The following is a 24,099-nucleotide window of genomic DNA, read 5'->3' on the forward strand; positions in this document are numbered from 1 at the left end:
TGGCTAAAGAGATTCTGGAACTTAACACCACGTATTCTCGGAGAAAGAAAAATCTAAAATGGAAAACACCACAGTGCTTCATCTACAAGATTTAAAAGAGCCTTAAAGTTCACTTGTACTTAAAATCTTTCAGAAACGATTTCACTATCTCCTTTGAGAACTCATTTTGTGTTTAAAATTTCCTTTCTCACAGATAATCAAAATCATGCTGGATGCTTCAGGCCTATCCTCCTCTGCATTCAGTAGACTAGCTCCTCCCTGCTGACATCTTATAAGGATGAAATTCTTCACACTTTCTTTGCCTGATAGTATAGTAGCTCCCGTATTCACTTACACAGATGACATGTGATTGCCAAATAAATGGATGGGAATAAAGGTGTTGGTGTTGATCTGATATTAAATAAGAGGAAGCTTAATTTCTCCTTTATAAATAACCCTCCACTCTGTGTAAGTTCCAGTATCTTCTTTCCACATCTTAATGGATATCCTTGCCTATCCCTAGAATGTGTACATGCCACACCAGAGGCCACTAATGAGCCAATGATACTCATAAACTGTCTTTTTTTGGGTGCAATCTTTATTCTTTGATGTTTAAGTCATGGCTAAACACTTTGGGGTATGTTTTCTTAGAAACATTACGATGCTATTTAAAAGTGGTAGCATAAACCCTATCACCCATTTGTTTCCCCAAGGGTAGTGTATGAGTCGGAGTTCAACCAGAGAAACAAAACCAGGACTTATGGCAAGGTATTGGCTTATGTGACCGTGGAGGCCAGTTAGGCAAGTCAAGTCCATAGGGTAGGCTATCGGGAAGGGCAGGCTGGAACTCTCAGGCATGAGCTGAAACTGCTGCTCACAGATGGAATTTCTTCTTCTGGGAAGTTTCACTTCTGCTTCGAAGGCCATTCAACTGATTAAACCAAGCCTGCCCAGGTCATCCAGAATAATCTCCCTTACAGTCAGCTGATTATGGACTTTAATCATATCTGTAAAACACTGTCACAGCAACACACAGTGTTTGGATAACTGGGATTACAGCCTAGACAAAATGCCTCATAAAACTGAGCATCACAGGTGACAAGTATCTCTGTGGTCATAGAGCAGTCACAGAGTATCAGTTTACTTTGTATTCATACGGAGATGGCTTTTGGTTTAAAGTCAGCTGTTATAAGCAACCTCAACCATTTAACTTTTTTTAAAACAAAGTGTAAGATGCAAAATTAAATGGAACTCCTTGTTCTACAGTCCACCAGACTTGCTGTTGCTGCGTGGGTAGACTTCTTTCTACAGTGGGCCTTTGCCTATGATCAATAAAATTGTGTATATAGCAACTTACCACAAACTTGGCTAGAAAAATTTAGCCCATTCCCTGCCTTGTTCTTGATGAGGAGACAATGAAGATAATTTAAAAATGGTCTATTGTAGTTGTTCGCAAAATTTTTGGTCTCAGGACGTTTATGTGCATCAAAGTTATTGAGGACTCTAAAGACCTTTTGTTTATATGGGTTATGTCTTTGTCAGTTTGGGCTGCTACAGAACTCTCTCCAGGGAGCTGCAGACTGTATACAATTTGGGGGGCTTATCCTCTGAAGCTCATCTGGGAAACCTCTTCCTCCCAAGGGCCCACTGACTCCAGGTTAGGACACTTGGGTGGGGGTCTGATAAGTACCCTTTTACGTGATGGTGAATAAACTGCTCTTCCAGTACCTAGACATACAGTTTTAAAACCAAGGAGGAAAAGAACAAACAGGAAGGAAGGGAGAGAGAATTAAACAGTGGTTTACTCAGTAAAGATCTTTTTTTTTTTTGCGGTACGCGGGCCTCTCACTGTTGTGGCCTCTCCTGTTGCGGAGCAACAGGCTCCGGACGCGCAGGCTCAGCGGCCATGGCTCACGGGCCCAGCCGCTCCGCGGCATGTGGGATCTTCCCGGACCGGGGCACGAACCCACGTCCCCTGCATCGGCAGGCGGACTCTCAACCACTGTGCCACCAGGGAAGCCCTCAGTAAAGATCTTTATGGTGATGCTTGAAAGACCAAAGCCATTTAAGTAGGAAACGTGCTAATCTTTTGCTGTATGTATATGGAAAGATCATGAGTAAAAGTAATCCTCCCTTAAAAACAACTCACTGCATAAACTGGATGTCTACTTAATTGAGTCATCGCTAACAACTTGATAGGAAGGCGAAGTGCTATGTAACATCTTTACTTGTACTGTATCATGCTGGTAGACAATTCTCTGGGAAGCTGAATGAGTTCAGGGTAGAAGCGGCCACCTGCAGCATATAAGCAGTAATCTGATTATCAATTAAAAAGTGAAAAGCACTGAGGAAGTTTTAATTAAGCAATATTCCACAATGATGCTTTTAACAGTTTTATAGCTAGCTAATCATTTATAAACATTCTAATACAATAGAGCGAGATCAGGGACTAAAATACATTCCCTTTTAAAACACAGGTTTGCACTGAGCAAAGAAGACAATATTCTGTGACAGCCAAAGGAAAATATACTCAGTATGGTCAACAAACAGTAGTGTTTTCATTTTAGTTGATGGACATTTTTACAAACAGTCTGGAAAAAAAAAAACTGGGTGTAGCACTCATTTGATTGGGAAGCAGGGAAACAAAGGGGCATAAGGTGCCTTTATAATTCTGAGCTCAGAATTAGGGATGTGGCAAATATACATGAAATGGTCTTGAAAGAAAATAAGCGCAGGCCACCTCAGTAGATATACCCCAAATAAATTATTAATAAAGTGAGGAGGAAGTAGTTTCTAAGGAAATCTGGGCACAGATGTTTGCTCTGTAAGACACGGAGAGTTCAGGGATCAGAACTGTGAGACATACAAATCACGGATCTGAAAAGATCCCATGTGTTGAAAATAGGTCCTTGCTCAAAATTGCTCCTTGAATAGGCTCTATCAAGGATGTGGAACATAATAGCAGGTTTATTAGGAGACAAAGATACCAAAGGGGTTTGGAGAGGGAGTTCTTTAAGTAAAGGCTGAAGGTATGGAATATCTGAAAGGCAGAAAGCAAAAGTTACCTAATAATTTAATAATAATAATAGTCACCCATACAAAGAATCATTACACAGATAATGAAGGTTAAATTTTATTTCTATTTTGCAAGTAAAAAGCATATGCTGTAGTACAAAAGATTTGGTTTCAATATAACAAAGTCAGTTTTAATGGACAAAATCAGTCTTGAGAGTCACTGATATTAAATAACGGAATAGGGTTAAGGGATGGTACGGGAACTTCAAAGACAAGGTATGCAGGTCTCTGAAAGGCTGACTGAAGGCATGGGAAAGCTGGAGATGCCAACTTTGGTCCCAGCCAAGTTCTCCTGCTATTTTCTGTACGTGATACTGTCTGTTATTCAACTCAGAGGCAACACCATATACCCACTGTGAGAACTGAATTCCCTTTGGGGTTATCAATTACTCACACAGCCTTCCTCTAAAGGAAGGCTTGCAAGTGGTTCATATTCAAGCCTTACGTGTGATAGTGTTTATATCACATTCACAATGTAACAGAAGTACATAGAAATTCTTGTAAATTATATAAAATATAGAGTTGATTGATCCCACTTTGAAGAAGCATCATTGAGGATTAGATTTCCTTTATCAGAGTAGACAGGTTTAAAACACATTGCTTGTAATGTACCGTTTTAATAACATTTCATTTTTATATTGATATGTCAGTTAGAAATTAAGAAATGGCATATAATTGTGGGATTTCGTTTAAATTCTAGAAAAACTGAAAGATACTTTTTATTCAGCTTAACTAAGGCTGAGGTCTTCTAGCACAGGTGATTTTCGCATTTCTTGAAGATTATCCTGTAGTTTAATAAACATAAAGAACTCAAGCACACTAAATCTTGGGAGGACTAGTAAACGAGAGCAGAAGATTTAAAAGACATCATTTCTTCCTTTGTCTACTTAACAAGGTAACTTGAGTTGATGATTAATCTTGCATTATTAAATTCAAATCCTAAATATTTTGACACGTATTGTTAAGTTTGATAATTGTTTATAAAGAATTTGTGGTTATATGTTGAATTATCAATGTAGAGAGTTTTCAGTTTGTTGTTATTAATATGATATGAAAGGGACCAATCCCTAATACTGTATCCCTAAAACATGGGCCATTCTACTGAGATCACATACAGAGAGAAAAGTTGAAGCTGCAATAGACATAGTAAAGCTACCTGGGTTTGAAGCAAAAGACTAAGGAATTAGGTATATGTATTTCACATTGTATATAAATAAGTCTTTTCAGTCCTAGTAAGCTCACTTCGATTCTTTAAACAGAGATGTGGCCCCAGATCCAAATGCATTTCAGCTAAGGACTCGAACTACCTCATTTTTTTTTCTCACTGGTTCATTAATAAAGCACCCATTTAAGAACAACTATTTATAAGTATAGTGATATTTCAGAGAATATAAAATGATGGAAGGAGGAAACAAAGAAGTCCTTTGCTTGCAGCCAAGATGTGGGGACGAGATCTGAATTTGTTCTGAACAATCATTTGGGAGAAGTGTCACAACAGTTTTGAAGAAACAATAAATGTCTATAAAATATAGGATTCTGTGGTATAAACAATTTTGACACCTTTTGTCGAGAGACCAAAACAAACAAAAAACAACCCCCCCCAAAAAACAAAAACAAAACAAAAAAACAAAACAAAACCCCCAAAACCACGCAGTATGTTCTATGGATCAGAAATTAAATAAATCCCCAAATTTCAATTTACACTAAAATATTTATTTAATTGATAATATTTTACAGAAATAAATAAGAGCAGGTTTTCTCTAATACAGATAGGTATATTTATATATTTATATTTCTTTTTTTTTACAAAATTAAAGCATATCAAATTGTTTTCCCTAAAACTGTAGCGCAGAAAGGAATACTAGGAAACAAAAAGAAATACTGAAATATGTTCATCATTAAATTATAACCATGGGCCTTCTGAATCTCTACAAGGTATATGATTTAGAGAAAGAACATGAGATTTGCAGTCAGGGGACCTTGGCTCCACTGTTTACTTGCTGTGTGTCATAGGCACATTTCTCAATATTTCTGAATCTCAGTTCTCTACCTTTCAAACAGGAATGATATTAATTATATCAACTTCACAGGACTGTTGGGCAAATTAAGCACGCGAATGTATAGGAAAGCTCTTTATAACATGTAAAGAGCTACAAAAATAATAGTTGTTTAATATTTCATATAAAAGAATCAATGCATATCTTCCTTCAACTGAAGAAAATAAGCACCAAAAATGTGTGTGTGTTTTCTTCAGTTGAATTATGTCACCTTATAAACCAGAATAAGAAAATGCACCTTAACTAAGCACCAAAGCCTCTCGGACAAATGTGATCCAGGGTATATTTCTATTACAGTTTTCTGGGCAACTAAGTAGGAGCTAATGAGTCCTGAGGGTCATTTAAAACTCTGAAGGCTCAAAGAAAACAAATCCAGAACATCTGTATTACATCAAACGGCTAGGATACAACAAGCTACTCCTTATTTAGCAATTTCAAAGTCCATTAATTCTTCACAGAAGAAGAAACGCTAGGTTATTATCACTTGCAATTATTTGCTTATGTGAATATGACATTCTCTTGCTCCAAAGATCAAATACTAGTCCTTGAGGAAAGTACTAGTGGAATGAAATAACAAATCCTATCATAAATTTAGATATTAATGATTAAAAGTCTAGTTACACAAGAACATGGGAAAGGAAAAGAACCCAGGACATTAGTATAATAACGATAAAAAAAACCCCTGCCATATTGCCATGTTATAATAATAAGAATTGAAATGATAAACATTGCAATATTTACAGATACATCAATCTTAAAACATGTAAAAACTCAATAAGACAAATTAAAAGTAGAGAAAGCAGTTTAGATAATTTTAAGGAAAGTAAACATTAATACACTTAGAAAGGCTAAAGTTAACTGCTTACACTGATAATACTTAACATAGAATAGAAATACTTAAAGTGTGCCGTGTTTTGATTTTTAGTGGCAAGATACAGAGAAAAGAAATAATTGCCTAATATTAACTTATTGTTAGGAGTTGCATTACTCTAAAGTTACTATTTATGGAGTTACAGTCTACATCTACTCAAAGAATTAGGAGCTAACATAATTCACCATCTTTTAAAAATATCACTAATAAGATATTGGTGAATCATGTGCTAAAGATACTGAAGGCTCTTTCAAAGATGAGATCTAGTTGGTAGAGTATACCAGGTCATGTACAACGAGACTAGTTGACTTACTCTGTTATTCTAACTCTTTTTAAGACTGATCTTACCAAAAGAAAAGTACACATTACCTCTCTTAATTCCCTCAGATAGAGGTACTCTTTGGAACAAAAACAAATATTTTATTGGGAGTGTAAAATTAAAAATCTTTATAGCTATTGTGGAAACAGTATACTGGAAAGGACTCAATAACTACTAGGACACTGTACAACTGAAAAAGAAATAAATTCATTCAACTAAGAACACTGTTTACTGACATCTATTGGATTGTTTAACTTATAACTTTATTCTTTAAACTATGAAAAATTTAAAACACATTAAAGTCTGTGGACTGAATCAAGTGTACTTCATTCAAGGTCTTCAGTTTCTTTGGTAAATAGGTCTGCCAGATCAGCCACAGTCAAGACAGAGGCCTCGGAATGTTTCGCTGATGGGCTTGTGTGACTGCAGGATTTTGCAAGTGAGCAGAATCAGAAAGAAACCCCAAGGAATAAATTATTATATTTGTCTTTATAATAATAATATAAGACATAATAGTACATAATATTATATTCTTATATAAGAACATATTTGTTCTAAGTTTTTGTAATTGAGTTATAGGAAACTCCTGGAAGAAAGTAGGCAATGGGATCATTATTACAACTTGTTAAAATTAGTGAAGATTTCCATATACCATTTTCAAACTTGGTCATAAAATGTCTTTCTCTGCACAATTAATAAAACAAAGAAACAAAACCCCTGCCAGCTAGTACTAAAGCTCTCACCTTACAACTTACCTTCTTGGTATCCGAAGTTAATTTGTTTCAAGAAAAATCCAACAGCTCTTTTAATTGCTGTTTTATTGAGGCAGCTTATATATAAGCACTGAATTCTGTGACATATGGAAACACCACTAACAAAAAGCCTTCATGCTTGAGGCAAAAAGCTCTTGTGGTAGCCTTTCTTTCCCAGACCACGAATGAAAGAGAATTTCTGGTTTCCAATGGCTTCTTTGCTATGCAAAGTACCTCTGTGGAAACAATCCCTTCTAAGGCAATCATCTCTTCTGAGTATATCTTCCAATCATACCTATCTCACAAGGATTCAGTTAGGTATTAGTTTATGTTTCAAAATGACTTTAAAGAAAATTAATTAGGAAATAAATGTTAGGAAGTTTTATGATTCCAAACTTAAGTTTTCAAAATTAAGGCTGTTCTGGTCTCTCTGCTTCTGTTCTGCCTTTGAAATTAATGCCACAATTACCAGCCTAGTTTTAAGCCCAGACCTTTCTACCTGTGTGATGTATCAAGCAGCACTCTAAATTTCATGTTACAGCTATCAGACTAAAGCTTTTAGGTTGGACATAAAGATAGATTTCATTTAAAAGTAATCCAGTGGCAAAGAAATGTACGATAGTTCCTCCCTCCACCCCCCGCCCCAATACACATGGGTGATTTAAAGTATACTAGCTCTGAACTGAAGTTTCTTTAATAGTAGGACAGTTTAAATATTTTTATATATTACAATCCTTATTAATAAACTAAGTCAAATATAGAATGCCCAAAGTACTAACTGGGAAATTTTGGAGAGGTAAAATGCCATACCGTGCTTTTAAAAAGTATTTGCACTTATATCTTCCGGTTGACTAAGTGGTCATCTAGGTGAAGAAGTTCTACACACCTATACAACCTTTTATGAACGGGAAAACTTCTCCTGTCCACTTGAAGTAAACTGTTACGTACCTCCTCTCGGCGGTTTTCAGCATTGCTTGCATTCTTTCTTCTATTGTTGCTTTAATTAAGAATCTGTGTACAATAGTGGGTCTAGAAGGTACATAACAATTATAAGTTTAAAAACACCTTAAAACAAATTAGAACAAACAAACTTCATATATTATATGTTATATTCGTCAGTCAGTTGGTATCTACCGTGGCAGGGACTAATCCAGGTGCTGGTGGGGGCAATGGTCAACAGTGAATACAACAAATGATTTAATCTGAGTGAACAAGTATCTATTGAGGGGAGACACACAAAATAAGATATTTTCAGGTGCAGACAATGACATGAGGAGGGTGACACTTGACTTGAAGCATGACTGATGGGGATGAGACAGCTAGTAAGCAAAGGAGGAGTGGAAGGGGCTTCCAGGTAGAAGCAGCAGCAAATAAATGCAAAGTCCTGGGAAGAGAATGTGCTTGGCACAAGCTTAAAATGTCTGAGGGGCAGAAAGAAGGCTAGCATGGCCAAAGCATGTTGTAAACCAAGGGCAGGGAGGTCAAATCACAAAGGGTCTCGTAGGACATGGCAAAAATTTGGATTCTTGCCATCAGTGGGTTTAATGCATGACTTGAATTATTCTTGGTTATACTTTAGAAGTTCTTTTGGCTGCTGTGTGGAGGACGGACTTTTAGGCAGAAAGTGGAGGCAGAGATGGCAGGTATCTGCATGACTTTCTTTTTTATCTCATTTCACATTTCTTTGTTCGGCTGTTACCTTCTTCATAAGAACCTCCATGCCTTCCTGCCCAGCCGCCTGCACTCTTAATCCTCTTTTCCTTGCTCCTAGCATAGTATATATTTCACTTATCATGCTTATTGTTTACCATTTGCCTCTCTACCAACCCCCTACAACTAGAGTTTAAGCCCTGTGAGGGCATCTCAAGTACTTAGAACAGTGCTTGGCACACAGGAGGAGCTCAATAAAAACTTACTGAATGAACTATGTGGGTATTGATGCAGCTCGACTGTTCAAGCTGGTGATGGAAAGATGAGGCACTTCTAATCTGACTGTATCTGTTTTCTCTGAATGAGGCAAGATCATCCTCAAAGGGGAGGAGGAAGATACAGGAGACTTAAGAGAGTCTCCTCAGAAAGTAGAAAAATCTATTTACTAGGGAAGCATAGTAGGATTGTAAAACAGTGTTGAGAGGCCTTTTTAGACTTGTGGCCTTACATCTGGGATGAGTCCACTGTATGCTTTAGAAGATAATGATAAGAACTCAATGTTTAAAGATATAACACAAAACCAAAAAGCAAAAAAGCCAACGCCCTGCTCCCCCGACCCCACCGCCAAAAACCCAAACCAAACAAAAAGCAATAACCCAATAAGACATAAGTACGTTTCAAATGCTACTTGATAGTACTTTAGAACAAGCTTGCATTTATTACAATTATATTACTTTGCCATATTTTGCCTGATGAACATGTCTCTTTCTTGCTTGAGGTTAAAAGTCATCATTTGCTCTCCCAGCCACTGCTTACAAAGCAGGCCACATTTCTGAGGACGGCATATAAGACCTTGTCTCCTGCCACTCCTCTCCACATACTTTATACTCCAGCAATTTCACTTCTTAGGGTCCCTAGAAATATCATGTTATTTATTTCCTCTGTGTTTCTGCACAGGCAACTCTGGCTGTGTGAGCACCCTTTTCTAGCCCAACTTTGGAATAATTATTCCTTTAAGAGTCAATCTAATGAAGCCTTTCCTGACTCTCTAGGGCACAAGAGATCACTCCCTTCTTTTGTTACCACAGTACTTCTATTATATTTTCTCACACTCTACTATAATATGTTAAATCATGTTTCCTGTACCACATAGTGATCTCCTTGGGGAAACCAATGATGTCTTATGCAATCTGCATCTTCAGGATCTAGCATAACACCTGACATATGGTAAGTATTCGATCAATATTGATTTCATGAGTGCTTAGTATGGATGCATTTAAAAAAAAAATTCAAAGCATCTAACATCCAGGAGGTAATACATCTGAGAGACCTTATAATGGATAATTGTCCATTCTGACATTTGAATAAAAGTAGTACATACTACATAATATCTACTATTAGGATTACTTTGCGCCTTAAACTAAACGAATTGTCTCTTAGAGTGGACCTGGAAGGCTGTATTTCCTAAGGGGAAGAATATATAGAAGAGCTATTTGTTTTCAGTCATGTACAAAATATACCTTCTTTTAAATACAGGCTACTTTAGCCAATCAAAAGTCAATTCTTCTCAAAGTTATGATAGATGCCTTCAACTTAGTAGTTGTCTTAAGTATTTTAAGAAGCTGTTTTGATGAAATGATCAGGGTAGTTTCTAAAGGAGGAGACAAAAATCTAGGAGAATTTGGGGGTTTGCTGCTTGGAGAAGGGAGGGTTGCAAATCTCAAAATGTCTTCTGGTCATCTAATAACACTTGAAAATTTAATACATAAGGAAGTAACTAAAAATGAATAGGTTATGATGAACATAAATGAAGAGTTTAAATGCTGATCTGTATCTTAGAAACTGGAGCAAATATTACTGATGTTAACTTTAGCCCTTACTTTGTTTGTCCAATCCGGTGCACCCTTCCTATGGCCTGAAGCTCATGGGCAGGGTTCAATATGGGCTCCACCAAGAGAACATGAGTTGCTTCGATGATAGTTAATCCATTAGAACCTGTGTGCAGGGGCAGCAGCAAAATATTGATTTGGGGATCATGTTTAAATGCTGAAAGGTTCTCCTAAAAAAGAAAGGTACGTTTAAATTTTAGCTGGATAGTTAAAATTAAGAGCAGTATATTATAGGTAGCTCATGTTAAAATGCCTAACGGTACCCAGGTCATTGTGAAATGTAGTGACTAAGAAAATTAAATGTAAAATTACCAATTTTAGAAAACATAAACTTATTGCTTGACTTTATGAAAAAAAGTGTCACATAACCTCTCTTGTTCTTTATGATATATAATGGAATCACAAGATACATGTATGTGATGTATACAAATTAAATTATATGAGCTTAGAGGAAAAAAAGTGAGAGAAAGAATGCAAGAATGAGTGTGAGGTAAGAGCCATGAATCTACTAAATTTACTCTTGGTGTTTTTTTGGTGTTTGTCACTTAGGTGTGCACCTGTCATTGTGCTGAGTGTGATGTAAGCATAGTTTAACCATACGCAGTTTGCCTAATGCAGTGACTTTAGAGCTTAATCCCAGGGGCAATGAGGCCTCTGTCCATTCAAAAGGTGCGTCATAGGCCATCTCTTCCTATATTAAAGAAACAGACCTCAAATCAGAAGATCTTTAAATATGGTTTGCTATGGGTATAACTGAATAGATGGAAAATAAATGCAATTTCTTTACTTTGCCTTTAAATGTTAATTTTATAGTTAATCAAGAACTCAAACCATGTTTTTGTGGTTTATACGACACAAGACAATAAATGCAAGTAAGCTAGTTACGAGCAGTTTCAATTTGCAACTGAATCCACTCCAAAAAAGCGTAAGTCTTTTGACATACCTGAAATGTCTTAACACGACTGATCTGTGCAAATTCCATGTTGTTATCAGTGAGAGCTTTTGAAATAATGTCTAATACATCTTGCCACTAAGAACACATAAAATAATAGGAAAATAAGTATTTACAAACAGCTTTCATATAACAAAAATTTGAAAAGTGACTAAACCAAAATATCCTTTATACCTCAGAATTAAGTAAACAAAAACTTCAAGTATAATACCATTAATATATTTTGTTCTATACTGAAAGATTTTTTTGTATCAAATGCTGGTTAAAGATAGGGTAAAAAAAATGAGCGTCTTCAGTAAATGAATTATGATAAACATAAACAACAGAAAACAAATTACAGAGTGCTTAATGGATGTGGTTATCTTCCAAAAATGAAAACTAGAAGCTTTACTCAATACCTTTTATTCAATAGTTTATTTTAATTTTCTTTGCCTTAACCAAGTTCATCCATGAAGTGACTTTCAAGGTTAGAGATTCCAATTTAAAAATATTAATATAAGAAAATCCCTAGTAAGATTAATATAAAAACATGAAATGTAGCTATAGGAATTGCCTTGTGAAGCATCATCAAATTTCTCTAAAAATAATTCTATCCAATGGACACAGAAAAAAAATCTAACATGGAGAAATCTATCAGTAATTCTAAATCTCAATTATATTTTGGCAAACATTAACAATTATTTCTCAGATAAAAAGTGATTTGAAACAGAAAGCCACTCCGAGTTAACAATGAGGATGAAAATGTTGATTGTACCGTTGAGAAAACAAGTGCTTTAGCCCCTGGATCTCTCAGCTGGATTCTCATCAGAGTTCTGACCACAGCTTCCACTTTTGTAGAATGGCTGCCCTTTGAACACAAAGAAGAAAACACATTATTACCAAATAAAATCCAGTTAACAGTGGAACGGAAAACTAACATAAAACACTTATTATCAAAACTATATGATAGGAACGTATGTGTTCATCCTTTTTCATTTTGTATCTGCTGCAAATTTTCTTTAGCCTCAAACTGTACAAGATACGGACTTACACCCTGAGAGAATCAAATATAAAAACGCACACCAGAAAGTCATACAGTGATATGACCCTAAGATAAGAGTTTTTAGTTAAGTGGCTGGGTTTTGTAGTTACAAAATTTTGTTACTTTAGATAAGCAGAATTTATATTAAAAACACTCTTCATTTCAGATATTATGGCATTGAAAATGTTCAGAATATAATGAATCAAAACTCCAAAGTAAGCAAATAGTAAAGAATCTAACCCACAAAGAATCCTTTCTTACAAGGGCACTACAATGACAGAGGTACAAATGACGTCCACTTGGACGGAAGCAGATTTATACAAAGCTAGATAAACATTGAAAGAGTGCTTTTTGTACTTTTCCATGACCATTTCCAGGATAAGAGTATGAAAATGAGAAAAAGTGAAGAAATAAGAAAATGAAGAAATAAGGCAAGTGCTTTTGTAGCCTTCATTGAGAAAGTCTTCCTCCTGGAATGCTTTGGGAGATGGTACGACAGGGAGATCAAGGGCATAAGATTTTGAGTGAGATAAATCGAAATTCATCTGCCAGTGCTGCAACTCCTTTAGTTATATAGATTCCAACTTTTCTAAGCCTTAGTTTTCTTATCTGTCAAGCAGGGATGATAATTACATCTATTTCCAAAGGTTGCTGTGATGGTTAAATGAGAAAACGAATACAAAGCGTTTGGCCCAATAGTTGGCAAACAGTAGATACCCAATAACTTACTATCTTTCAGAGACATTAAATATGAGCACAACAATGACAGAGATTATCCTACAAGGGGGGCAGGTCTAACCAAAAAGAAGTAAAAATATTCCCATACTACTCTTCTCCTCAAATCACACCCCCTTACTACTTTTACACAAAGAGACACTAAAAGGTAGAAATATAAACAAAACAAGGAAGAAGGCTTTACTAATTTTAAAGTTACCAACAAAGAATTATGGGAGAAATTTAAAAATTCTCGTATTAAAATCCTGGATCTACATTTATTTCTCTGGATATGCAGACTTTCAATTATACTTGCAAGGTTAAAAAGTATAAGGGACCTACTTCAATCTAAAACTTATCTTAAATAAGAGCAAAATTATTTCAAATAAGAGAAAACAGGAAATTAGCATAATGTGATCATTTAGTCATTTAGACAGAAACTTCCATGTTCCTTGCAAGGTCTCATTTTCAAAGATATCTTCAAGTGAAATACCAGGATAACTATGAATGCTTCTATCAATTAAGCTGCTTCTTACAAAAATTTCAAAAGAAAACAGAATAGTCTTTTATAAGCAACATTCCAAACCAGAGTGCTAACTCTATGAAGGAAAAGACTAGAATATTCTCTTTTATCAAAATTTGGCCAATTCAGCGGTAGCTCTCAGTGATCCCTTCCAAATGCTACAATTCTGAACCATTTGGTCCCAGTCCAGTTACTTCCTACTATGAAAGAAGAACAATAAGGAAGTCTGGAAATCCAAAGCTCTGCTTGGCAGAAAGCTACATGGGGAGTGAGATGGCCTTAATACCCTTTTCTTCCAGATGGACAGAAAGTGGCTATTGAGAATGAGAAAACTGAAGAAAGAAGAGGGTAGCTCATATATGTGTTCCTTGGTTTGAGCAAGCATGCCTTACACAATTTTTGAAAACAAAGCCAAAATGCATAATCCTTATGTTAGACCAATGTGTTAAAGCAGTTTCTCCCAAAGATTTCACATTTTAGACTACTTGAAGACATTTAAATTATCATAAATTATCATTACAAATGTTGCTTCAAGTTACAAGATGCTGTGTTGAAAATACACTGCCTTTGTGAGTCTATTTTAATAAAAATTCATAATATGTTGCTAAATGAAAAGTTAATGCCCTAGACAGTGAAGGATTACCAATCTAAAAAGCATTACTGATCTTTCTAAAAAGATAGGCAGTACAATGTAGGAGAAAAACTGAATAGAAGTTAAATAAGGATCTGGTTTCTGTCCTATTTGCTACATACAGCACAGACACTTTTTGGATAACTTCTTTTTTGGCCGCCCACACGGCATGTGGGATCTTAGTTCCCTGACCAGGGATTCAACCCATCCAACCCGTGCCCCCTGCAGTGGAAGCACAGAGTCTTAACCACTGGACTGCCAGGAAAGTCCTTGGATAACTTATTAAAAATTACAAAAAAGCAATGTATGTTCATTGGACAACTAAGTTAATAGAAGTTTAGGATTAAAAAATTTAAGTCTATTATTTTATGCCTTACTCTCTCTAAACACCACTAAGAATTTGGCATTTATTCTGTTAGATCTTCTTGTGCATTTTAGAAGCCTCTATAAAAATGCACACACACCCCACAAATATTTTTAAATGTGTTTTATAACATGGCCTTTATATTTAACATTGTATCTTGGCAATCTTAACCACGTAGGACCTTTATATATACCTCACCTCAATGGCTGCACAATATTTAGGATACAACAATTTATTAAATATTTGTTTATTAATATATATTTAGGTTGATTTCATTCTTTTTTGTTCTTACAAACAATACTTCAGTGACTATGCTTATACTTATACCTTTGGGTACCTGTGCACATATTTTTGTTGGAAAGGCATATAATGTGGAACTGTTGGTCAAAAGTTAAAGAAAAACTGGTTTGTAGGACCTCTCATATACTGTACATGTTAAATTTATGTTGTAAATATTTTCCTAACTTTCTATATGTAGTTCACATTTAATTGTATAAAATGCAGTAATGTAAGCAAAAGTGCTATATTATATTAGCTTTAGTAACTCACAAATGCTTGATGAATGATATGTGGATTTAAAAACTAAGTATTCCTTTTTTTTTAAAATTAATTAATTTATTTATTCATTTATTTTTGGCTGCTTTGGGTCTTCATTGCTGCGCCCTGGCTTTCTATAGTTGCAGCGAGTGGGGGGCTACTCTTTGTTGCTCTGCAGCATGTGGGATCTTCCCGGACCAGGGCTCGAACCCATGTCCCCTGCATTGGCAGGCAGATTCTCAACCACCGCGCCACCAGGGAAGCCCAAAACTAAGTATTCTTTGACTTTACTACTTTATTAGACTTTTCTATGTTTGTTTGACATTTAAATTTGTCTTTCATAAGGGAAAGATGAGAGATTTTATTTAGAGAAGAATAGCTTTTTCCTCAATTAATTGCCCTGCCATGATTCTATCTAGTATGATTTCATATGATATTATATCATATCTCAGAGTACAGTATATTCCTGTCATTTATCAGTTGATATTTGTTTGAAAACAAGGACCAAATGGCATTTACTTTTATATCACCTAGAGCCTAGCATGGTCCTTTGTAAATAGTATACACTCAACCAGTTTACTTAATGTAAAAATTTTTAATATGTATGTTTAGGCTTCTCAATCCCAAACACACCTGAGTAAAACAATGAATAAACAAAATAAAAATAAAAGCGGGTTAGAATACAATTAAAAACTCTCAACATATTTTTTTGGTCATTCAGAATGATTAACAACAGGCAAATCAAATCTTGCAATTAATCTCTTTTATAATTGAGATTATAAAATTATAAAAGCTAGAGAGACTCAGACAAGAGCAGTCTTGAAAGATGAGCAGATTTAATCTAACACAAAGCAGACCTGAGGTGGTTTTTGGATTAGTACTGTGTAATGAAATCACTGGAACTGGTCTAAAAAGAAGGTGCCAGTTGGAGGGTGGTGCCATCTCATTCTGGTCTATCAACACTCATTTTTTTCCCTACCTACCAGCAGTGATAGGAGAGGTTAATAAAATCAGCAAACCCTGTGGACTTTTATTTCCAATCTTTAGAATCAGAGATACCTACCACATTAGGCCTCTATTCTTAACTTTTTTCTCTCTTCTGCTTGTGTTTTTACACTTCCAAGTGAAAAGCAAAAGTCCCCAAATAATACTGAAAAGACCATGGTTGGTCTAAGAGCAGAGTAATAAAAGGGATCAAAGGGATCAAACCCTCTAGCATTTCAGGTGAGTTCATGTTGGATTATTCAAATCATTCAACAAAAACTTTCTGCGCACATAAATGACAAGAACTACACTAGGCACTGAATATACAATGATGAAAAGATACTCCCTTATTCTCAAATACACACAGTCTAATGCATGTTACAGAATATGGAGAAAAGCAAAGGATAGTTTTATACTGCTGGGCTGGCCTGGAAGCGACTTAAGTGAATGCTTTATTATACCATCTTAATAAGCATTATGCACATTCTACTGTTCCTTTTAATGTTTCTTTCTATCTCAAATACATAAATGAAGTTTGGCTCAGATCTGTCAGTTTCTGAGACGACTACTCAATGTGGTCACTGCTACAGAAAAGAAATATTCACTTCGTTAAAAAGATTAAAACAGGAAGGAGATGGGTTATATCTATATAGGAGAGGATCACAGAAAAAGCAAAAGAGATATGGATGAGGAAAACAGAGATATCAATCCATCCCTGTGCAAGGTGTTAACAGAGTATGAATATTCTCAAGACAGGTACACTGGCAGCCTTAATCCAACCCAGTTTATGTTTTAGCTCTATCAGCAAACACACAGGTGCAAAGTTAGGCTGGAATTAGGGAGGGGGGGGTGCATGGAAGAGAAATCCCCCAAAACTGCTAGATCATTTCATAATATATTAGGCTGACAGAGTTGGATTTAATTATAAGCAGCTCTGCCCTCTTCTGAAGTTCCTGTCCCTTTCCTCATTTCTATCCTTTCTCGGTAGTCTCTTCAGTTTTTCCACATGTATATCTACCAACCCTACTCTATGATTAATGCTTGGTTTTTCTTCATGTTTCTGAAACATCAAAGACCAAGGCCCAGCTTTGGAATGAAGACCCATCATCTGTCCTCTGCCCGCCCCTGACTGTATCTTTGTGGCTGTTCTCTCTGAGGCACTAGCTCTCTCTAAGGCCAACTAGGGAACTATGAAAGGAGACATATAATGTGCTACCACTCAGATCAAGTTAGTGCCTCTCCTGGTCTTCCTCTCATGAGGTAAGCAGCCAAGAGCATTATAACACTTAACACTGAAGGAAAAGGATGGAATTTTCCTTCTTTACAACAAAAGAATCTTACAAAATGTTCTTTATGAAGATCTTTGCTCCCTTGCTTGTAATTTAATGAACAAAACCAAACTAGATCTCAAAGCTACACATATAGGTCTTTCCCTTTCTGGAAAATTAAGTACAAAGTTAAAAGCTCCAGACCACTCAGGCAGTCAAGGCAATGAAAAATCAGTAGAGATCCATTAGCAATAAAGGCCAACAAAGAATTTCTCATGAAATCTGGCCTAGAGGTTGTCTAATAGCATAGCTAGAAATCAGAAATGTCTCGTAGCCTCTTATCTGCACTAAATAGGTGCAACTGACTTATTTTTATCACAGAGTTAAACTTGATTGGAATAAGCAGCTACACATTTCCAGGCTCTTGCTAAAATCTGAGAACCTAAACTTTGAGTTAAAAGCTGTTAAATGTGTTAAAAGGATGGAAAATTCAGTTTTGTTTCTATTTCTATTTTCTATTTCTATTTTGTTTCTATTTCTACTCAGGAGATGAAGAATTCTAATGAAGCAATCAAGTAGTATTTGATTTAGACTTTGATCAACCCCTCTCCTCCAAAATAGGTCTAAATATTTTACCAATGCATCTTAGAGTGAGGTAGGGCTTTTTTCTCTGAAGTCTTGTTATTGGGGAAAGAGGAGGGAACAACAGGAAAAATCCATGAGTATAGCATAGAAGACATACTGTAGCTGGCTTCACCCTATTCCCTTCACATGTATTTTCTATCTGTTGAGACTCCTTATTTAGGGAAGGAAGGAAAGGAAGGAGAACAGTTATGGCACCTCGCAACTGTAGCAGCAAAGCACTACTTCCACTTGATGTATATAAATAAAAGAAAAATAGTGCTCTCTATGACTGGAAAGTTATTGTTGAAAACTGGGAACTCTGAAGCAGGGCTTGGCAATCCATGACTCTGAACCAACGGTTCGTTACCCGTTATATCGCTTCTTCACCAGTCTAGTCCTTCTTCCTTTGGCCCCTTTTATTTTCTCTGTTTGTCTAATCTGTCCACATTGCTCTCCCACTCCTTTTTCTTTGTAATATATATGGATTCTCATGGTCATGCTCAGCTCCAATGGCAGAATTAAGGGCTAAAGTGGCCACTGTGTTCTGAAGAACATCAGAAAAAAGTCAACACAGTGGAGACAATGAATGTACTGAGTCTTATTTTTCATCAAACATCAGAGAGAATATTCATGTTTATAGGTTACTTTATGTCAACAGGCAGACTAAATCTTTAGGGATTTTATAGATACTATATATTTATATATTATCTTTAATGTATCTTTATAATATATTAATATATGATATATTAGTATATATGTTTATATATTATATATATTCCATACATATTCCATACATACACACTAATATAAAACATGTCAAATAATGTCTTACAGTATGGGGGTTGCCAGTCACTTATGACTCTAAAGTGAAGGCAGAATGAAGTCATTTTCAGAAGTGTAAAAACTCTGATTTTCCGTTCACATGCTTATCATGTTAAAATTTCTTGATGCAGTAGATCACAGCGAAAAAAGAACTGTAGAATGAGGATTACATGAATAATGGTGCCAGATAAGGCTGACACAGAAATGAAGGAAGCTAGCTAAAAAAATGAGAACTTCTACTACACTGGGGTACTCAGAAGATTCTTCCTTGAAAAGCGAAGTTTAAATGAGAGGATTAGGATTACATTCCTTTCTGCATGACTTCAATCACTCTGCTTGGTTCTCTAATGAAAAGTATTTATATTATAATATTGTACACACCATTTACTGATTTTTTTTTAGATATGGAAGTCACATCTACAATTAGATAACAAAACATGACAGTATAAACATTATAATATAAAAATGATACTGTAACAAAAATTAGAATGTAGAAGGGAAAAGAAAGAATGAAGGAAGAAGAGATGCACGAATTTCCTCCTATTTTGACGTGAGGACTATTAGCAGATACTGTCTACAGCTAGTACTTCAAGAAACAAAATTTATGTATATTACTGAAAGTCATAACTAAAAATAGAAACTGGCAATAGAAATAGGCAAAGAAGGAAGAATGGAGAACATTACTTTTCACTGTATGCCGTTTGTTTTATTCTGAATTTATGTTTATGCTTTTGTGCAAATTACTTCTACTAAAAAATAATATTACACTTTTTGTTTACCCTGATTTCTTACAGATGAATAAGGGTTTTAGGGGAATGGGTGGGAGGCTTGTAATTCTGGGACCTTTTAAGCTTACTACATTAGTGATACAATTGGGACTGTGTTTATCACAAGTGAACTGGTGTTCTGAATTATGCCGTTACCCTAGTGCTGCATGCTATTGTACCTGCAGTACCTCTCACTGCTCTAGGGTCAAATGGATGCCTAACCTGTGCTAGCTGCCCTGGATAAGAAGTTTCAGCCTTGTCAGAAATGGGACAATCACATCTGAAACACAGCAGGGATAACATTTAAATCTTCCAGTTATTACTTGTATTGGTTTTTTGCAATCTTTTAAACCTACTACAAGAATCAAAGATCCTGAGATTAGAGATTTTTTTGAAGATTCATTTAACTGAAGAACATCACTTTAAAAAAGACAAATTTACACAATTTAGCTCCGCTTCCCCCCCCCCCCAAAAGAACTATGATCTCTAATCAGTTGTATGATAGATCATAGATTTTTCTTTAGGTTTCCTTGCTGATATGTAACTTGATCTGTTTCCTATTGTTTAGTATAGAAGAAGTCATTTCCTGTCTTAGTACTTTCTGACTTTCATTACTTTTATTCTGGACTTTTCCTTTTGAAGCAGAGCTAACTCTTTCAATTTGCCTGTGCTGTCCATAGTAGTTCCTGCTGAGTAAGATCAGTTAGCATTGTTTTATTTCTGTCTGCACCTGTTCACCATGCTAAAAATCCATGTTGATAGTGACAGATACAATTTAGTGCAGTTACACAGCTTGTATGATTGATCTCACAAAGTAGGAATACTTTTCAAGCATATGCCTGGGTTGGGTTCTTCACATGTTACTTGAATAAAGTTCAATGGAAACTCCATCCAGGCAGCCTATGTGGGAAGTTTTACAAGTGCACTTAGCCACAAAAATATTATCCTGTTGTTTAAAATACTTTGAATGATTATTTCCAAGAGATAAAGTTAGCAACTGCAAATAAGTTAAAAATTTTACCTGGAGCCAAAGGTTTTTGGGGATATTATATGTAAATGCTAATCAGTGGTTTACTTGTCCATCCATCCATCCAGCCAACCATCCATCCATCCATCCACTGAGTACCTCTTACATGCCAGGCATTGTTCTAGATACTAGGGATACAGTAGCGAATGAAACAAGTCCTCACCTCATGAATAATGTCTTTTCCACATTTTAATGGAGTTTACACTCCACACAGTAAAAGTGTTCATAAAAATAACTTATAGTTTATATCTTAGAAGTCTTTACTGTATGTTCAATTTATTGCAAGCTATTGCTAACTTCAACATGAGACTCACTAACAGTTCAAGAGCTAACTTGGCTGGTGAATAGAAATGGTTTTTTGCAATTATATTTATTCATGACATTTTCTAACAAAAACACTTAACTGTGTTATAAATTTACCAGTTAATATTCATGTATTAATATTACACTATACATTAATATTATATTATACATAATATTAATTTACCAGTTAGTATTATAATATCACATATCTCATATGAAAATATTTAGATAAGCATATTTACCAAATTATTTTATGTCAATTTTAAACTCAGTCATAATTTTATAGTTTTATTCCACCCAGATATTTTAATTGTATTTAGAAAGTACAAGACAGACTTCACAAGTCACCTTTGAATCAACTGAACAAAAAGTCAAAAAGAAAAAAAAAAAAAGAAAAAGAAAAGAGAAAAACAGAAAGGAAACAACAGGATTCTACACATAGTAGAATATGACCCATGGTATTACTAGGTTTCTCTGAGAGTTTTAATGTAGAAATACAGTATTTTTTTCCTCTACAAAAAGGCTGTATAAAACATCTCTACTAGCAATAGATTTGCTTGTTAAAAATGTAGTTTCCTGGACCAGATCCGAGATCTAACGAGTTAAAATTTATGGGAATGGAGCCTGAAAAAATTCTTTATTTTAAAAAGCAGACCACTTGATTATTAGACACTCAAAAGTGTGAGAAGATGAAGCACTGTGGTGTGTGTGGGACAGGTGGGAAGGCTTTGCTATGGCTATATCCATGTATTTTCTCCTGGATAGAAACTTATGACATAAGAATCGTGTCCATTATGGGGTCACGGTTTCCACTGACAAAAATGCTTTGTATGAAACCTAGCCAAACTGAGGACCCGGGGAACAGGCCACGTGGGGCATATGTTCTGCCAGGAGGCCTACTTCACCCTCTAAAATGCCTGGCAGCTGTCAGAACTTGCAGGGGGAATTTTGTTTACTTTGTGAAATGCCCAGTAGGTTCCAAGGGTCATTCAGGAATACTGTCACACTGCTGTTAGGGTAGATAGAGTCTTTAACTTAAATGCATCCACTAACTCAATAATGAACATTTTACTCATTTTACTTATATGGTCAGTCAATAGGATTCCTTACATTGTGAAATACCAGTAGAAAAAAATGTCTTATATTATTTAATTCTATTTTTATGTTCTCCAAATATCTTTTGTCAGAGATCAGCTATATGACTAAGCACCATGTATGATATTACACTGTTCCGAGAGCCTTGACATGAATGCTTAGAGTAAAATAAACATTTCAGATAAAAACTTTAATGAAATGAAAAATTAATTCTCAGGAGTGTTTAATAAAAATCAGGGATTGGATAACCAACAATAAAAAAGAACCCCTAAGTTTAGGAATAGTATGAACTAATATTTATAAAATTTCAAAATAATGCCTTCATTATTCATATAGAGTCATCTTTATATCCCTCAACTCCAAGAGAGATGATGTGACCATTTAGTGGGGTAGTTTCAGATGGTCAGAGTACAGTGAGAGTCTGAGAAAACGATAAGCACATGCTTTAAGGAGAAGGTGGCAGAAATGTGACAGGCAGCAGAAGGCAGAAGCGGCAGACAGAAATGGTGACAGAAAACGAAAGTTAATGTAGGAAGAAGCAATGTGAGAATGTGGAAAAGTGATAAAACTTGCTTGCATAGTAAGTACAATATTCAGTCATGTATTTAATGAAAAGGAAATGTAAATATTTATGCATCAAAAAGAGAAATTAACTTTAGTGAATTCTGTATTCTTTTAATTTTTTTACAAGATCCTTCAATTAATTCATGTGTTTATCAATACCCATGAAAGACAGGAAGAAGTCAGAACATAATAAACAGTATTTGTACAGATATCCCTGTTCCAACAGGACAGCAAATGTAACTGTCCTGATCTCTCTCCTGGGTGTCTAGGAAAGCTGCCATAAAATGAACAGGTGTTTGGGTTTGATGGGCTCAATGACTCAGTTTCACAGAGGCTGTGCTGTTTACTGGTAGCCAGAGCAATCACTTCTTAAACCTTACTGCATGAAGCCTGACACAGCAGTTCTTTCTTATGCTCGTTCCCCATACTGTGATGAAAGCCTTCACCTAAGGGTCAGCAGCCCTGCTTAGGCCGTGAATGCTATCTGTGGCCCTTGGGATGCTTGAGGCCAGATGAAAAGATAAAAGGGAAGAAGAAAAGGCTAAAAAAAGACTTTTTATGGGAAGGAAAAGGAGAAAGAAACTATAAGAGTAGGAGGAAAAGGGGAGGGGGGACTGAAAAGGAAAGCAGTTCTTTGTGTGGTGAATAGGTTAAAGTATACTAACTCTGGACATTATATACCGTCCACCTGGACCACCTATTCAACATTCAGATCTCATTGGTTCAGCTTCTACCACCTTTTCTCCTCCACCTCACTTGAGTCACCCACTTCTACAGTCACATCTGGAGTACCGAAAACCTGTCCCTCTGGAAAGAACTAATACAAATATCATATGATATCACTTATATGTGGAATCTAAAAAATGGTACAAATGAACTTATTTACAAAACAGAATCACGAATGTAGCACACAAACTTATGGTTACCGGGGGTGGGAAGGGAGGGGAGGGATAAATTGGGAGATTGGGACTGACATACACACACTACTATATATAAAATAGATAACTAATAAGGACCTAATCTATAGCACAGGGAACTCTACTCAATTCTCTGTAATGACCTATATGGGAAAAGAATCTAAAAAAAAAAAAAGTGGATATATGTATATGTATAACTGATTAACTGTGCTGTACTCCTGAAACCAACAAAACATCGTAAGTCAACTATACTTCAATAATAATAATAATTAAAGATCTCCTATTCTCTGATAAGGACCCCTACCCTTATAGCTTGGTTGTGCAACAGCCCAACCTACACTTGTTAGTTATTCGATTTCAATGAGATCTCTACTTTCTCTCTACATATCAACAC

At 35.6% G+C, this 24,099-nt stretch overlaps 1 protein-coding gene across 5 annotated transcripts in view; it reads right to left on the reverse strand.

The window, feature by feature from the left end:
* Window positions 1-1,794: 1,794 nt before the first annotated feature.
* The window catches only part of SHPRH (SNF2 histone linker PHD RING helicase), an 85,185-nt gene continuing 62,880 nt past the window's right edge, over window positions 1,795-24,099 (reverse strand). For 4 of the 5 annotated variants that reach the window (XM_022558604.3, XM_022558612.3, XM_089922100.1 and 1 more), the window contains 5 exons: window positions 12,299-12,391; window positions 11,536-11,622; window positions 10,584-10,762; window positions 8,002-8,082; window positions 1,795-6,724 (listed from right to left, as the gene is read on the reverse strand). In XM_022558604.3, the coding sequence (XP_022414312.1) occupies window positions 6,628-6,724; window positions 8,002-8,082; window positions 10,584-10,762; window positions 11,536-11,622; window positions 12,299-12,391 (537 nt within the window). In that variant the 3' untranslated portion in view covers window positions 1,795-6,627. Of the gene's footprint in view, window positions 6,725-8,001; window positions 8,083-10,583; window positions 10,763-11,535; window positions 11,623-12,298; window positions 12,392-24,099 lie in introns of those variants that run through there. The other variant, XR_002642661.2, reaches the window with a different exon arrangement.

Source organism: Delphinapterus leucas, chromosome 12 (genome assembly GCF_059928025.1).
Source record: "Delphinapterus leucas isolate spDelLeu-1000000601 "Yukka" chromosome 12, BTC_Dleu_Yukka2, whole genome shotgun sequence".
In the NCBI taxonomy this organism is placed as follows: Eukaryota; Metazoa; Chordata; class Mammalia; order Artiodactyla; family Monodontidae; genus Delphinapterus; species Delphinapterus leucas.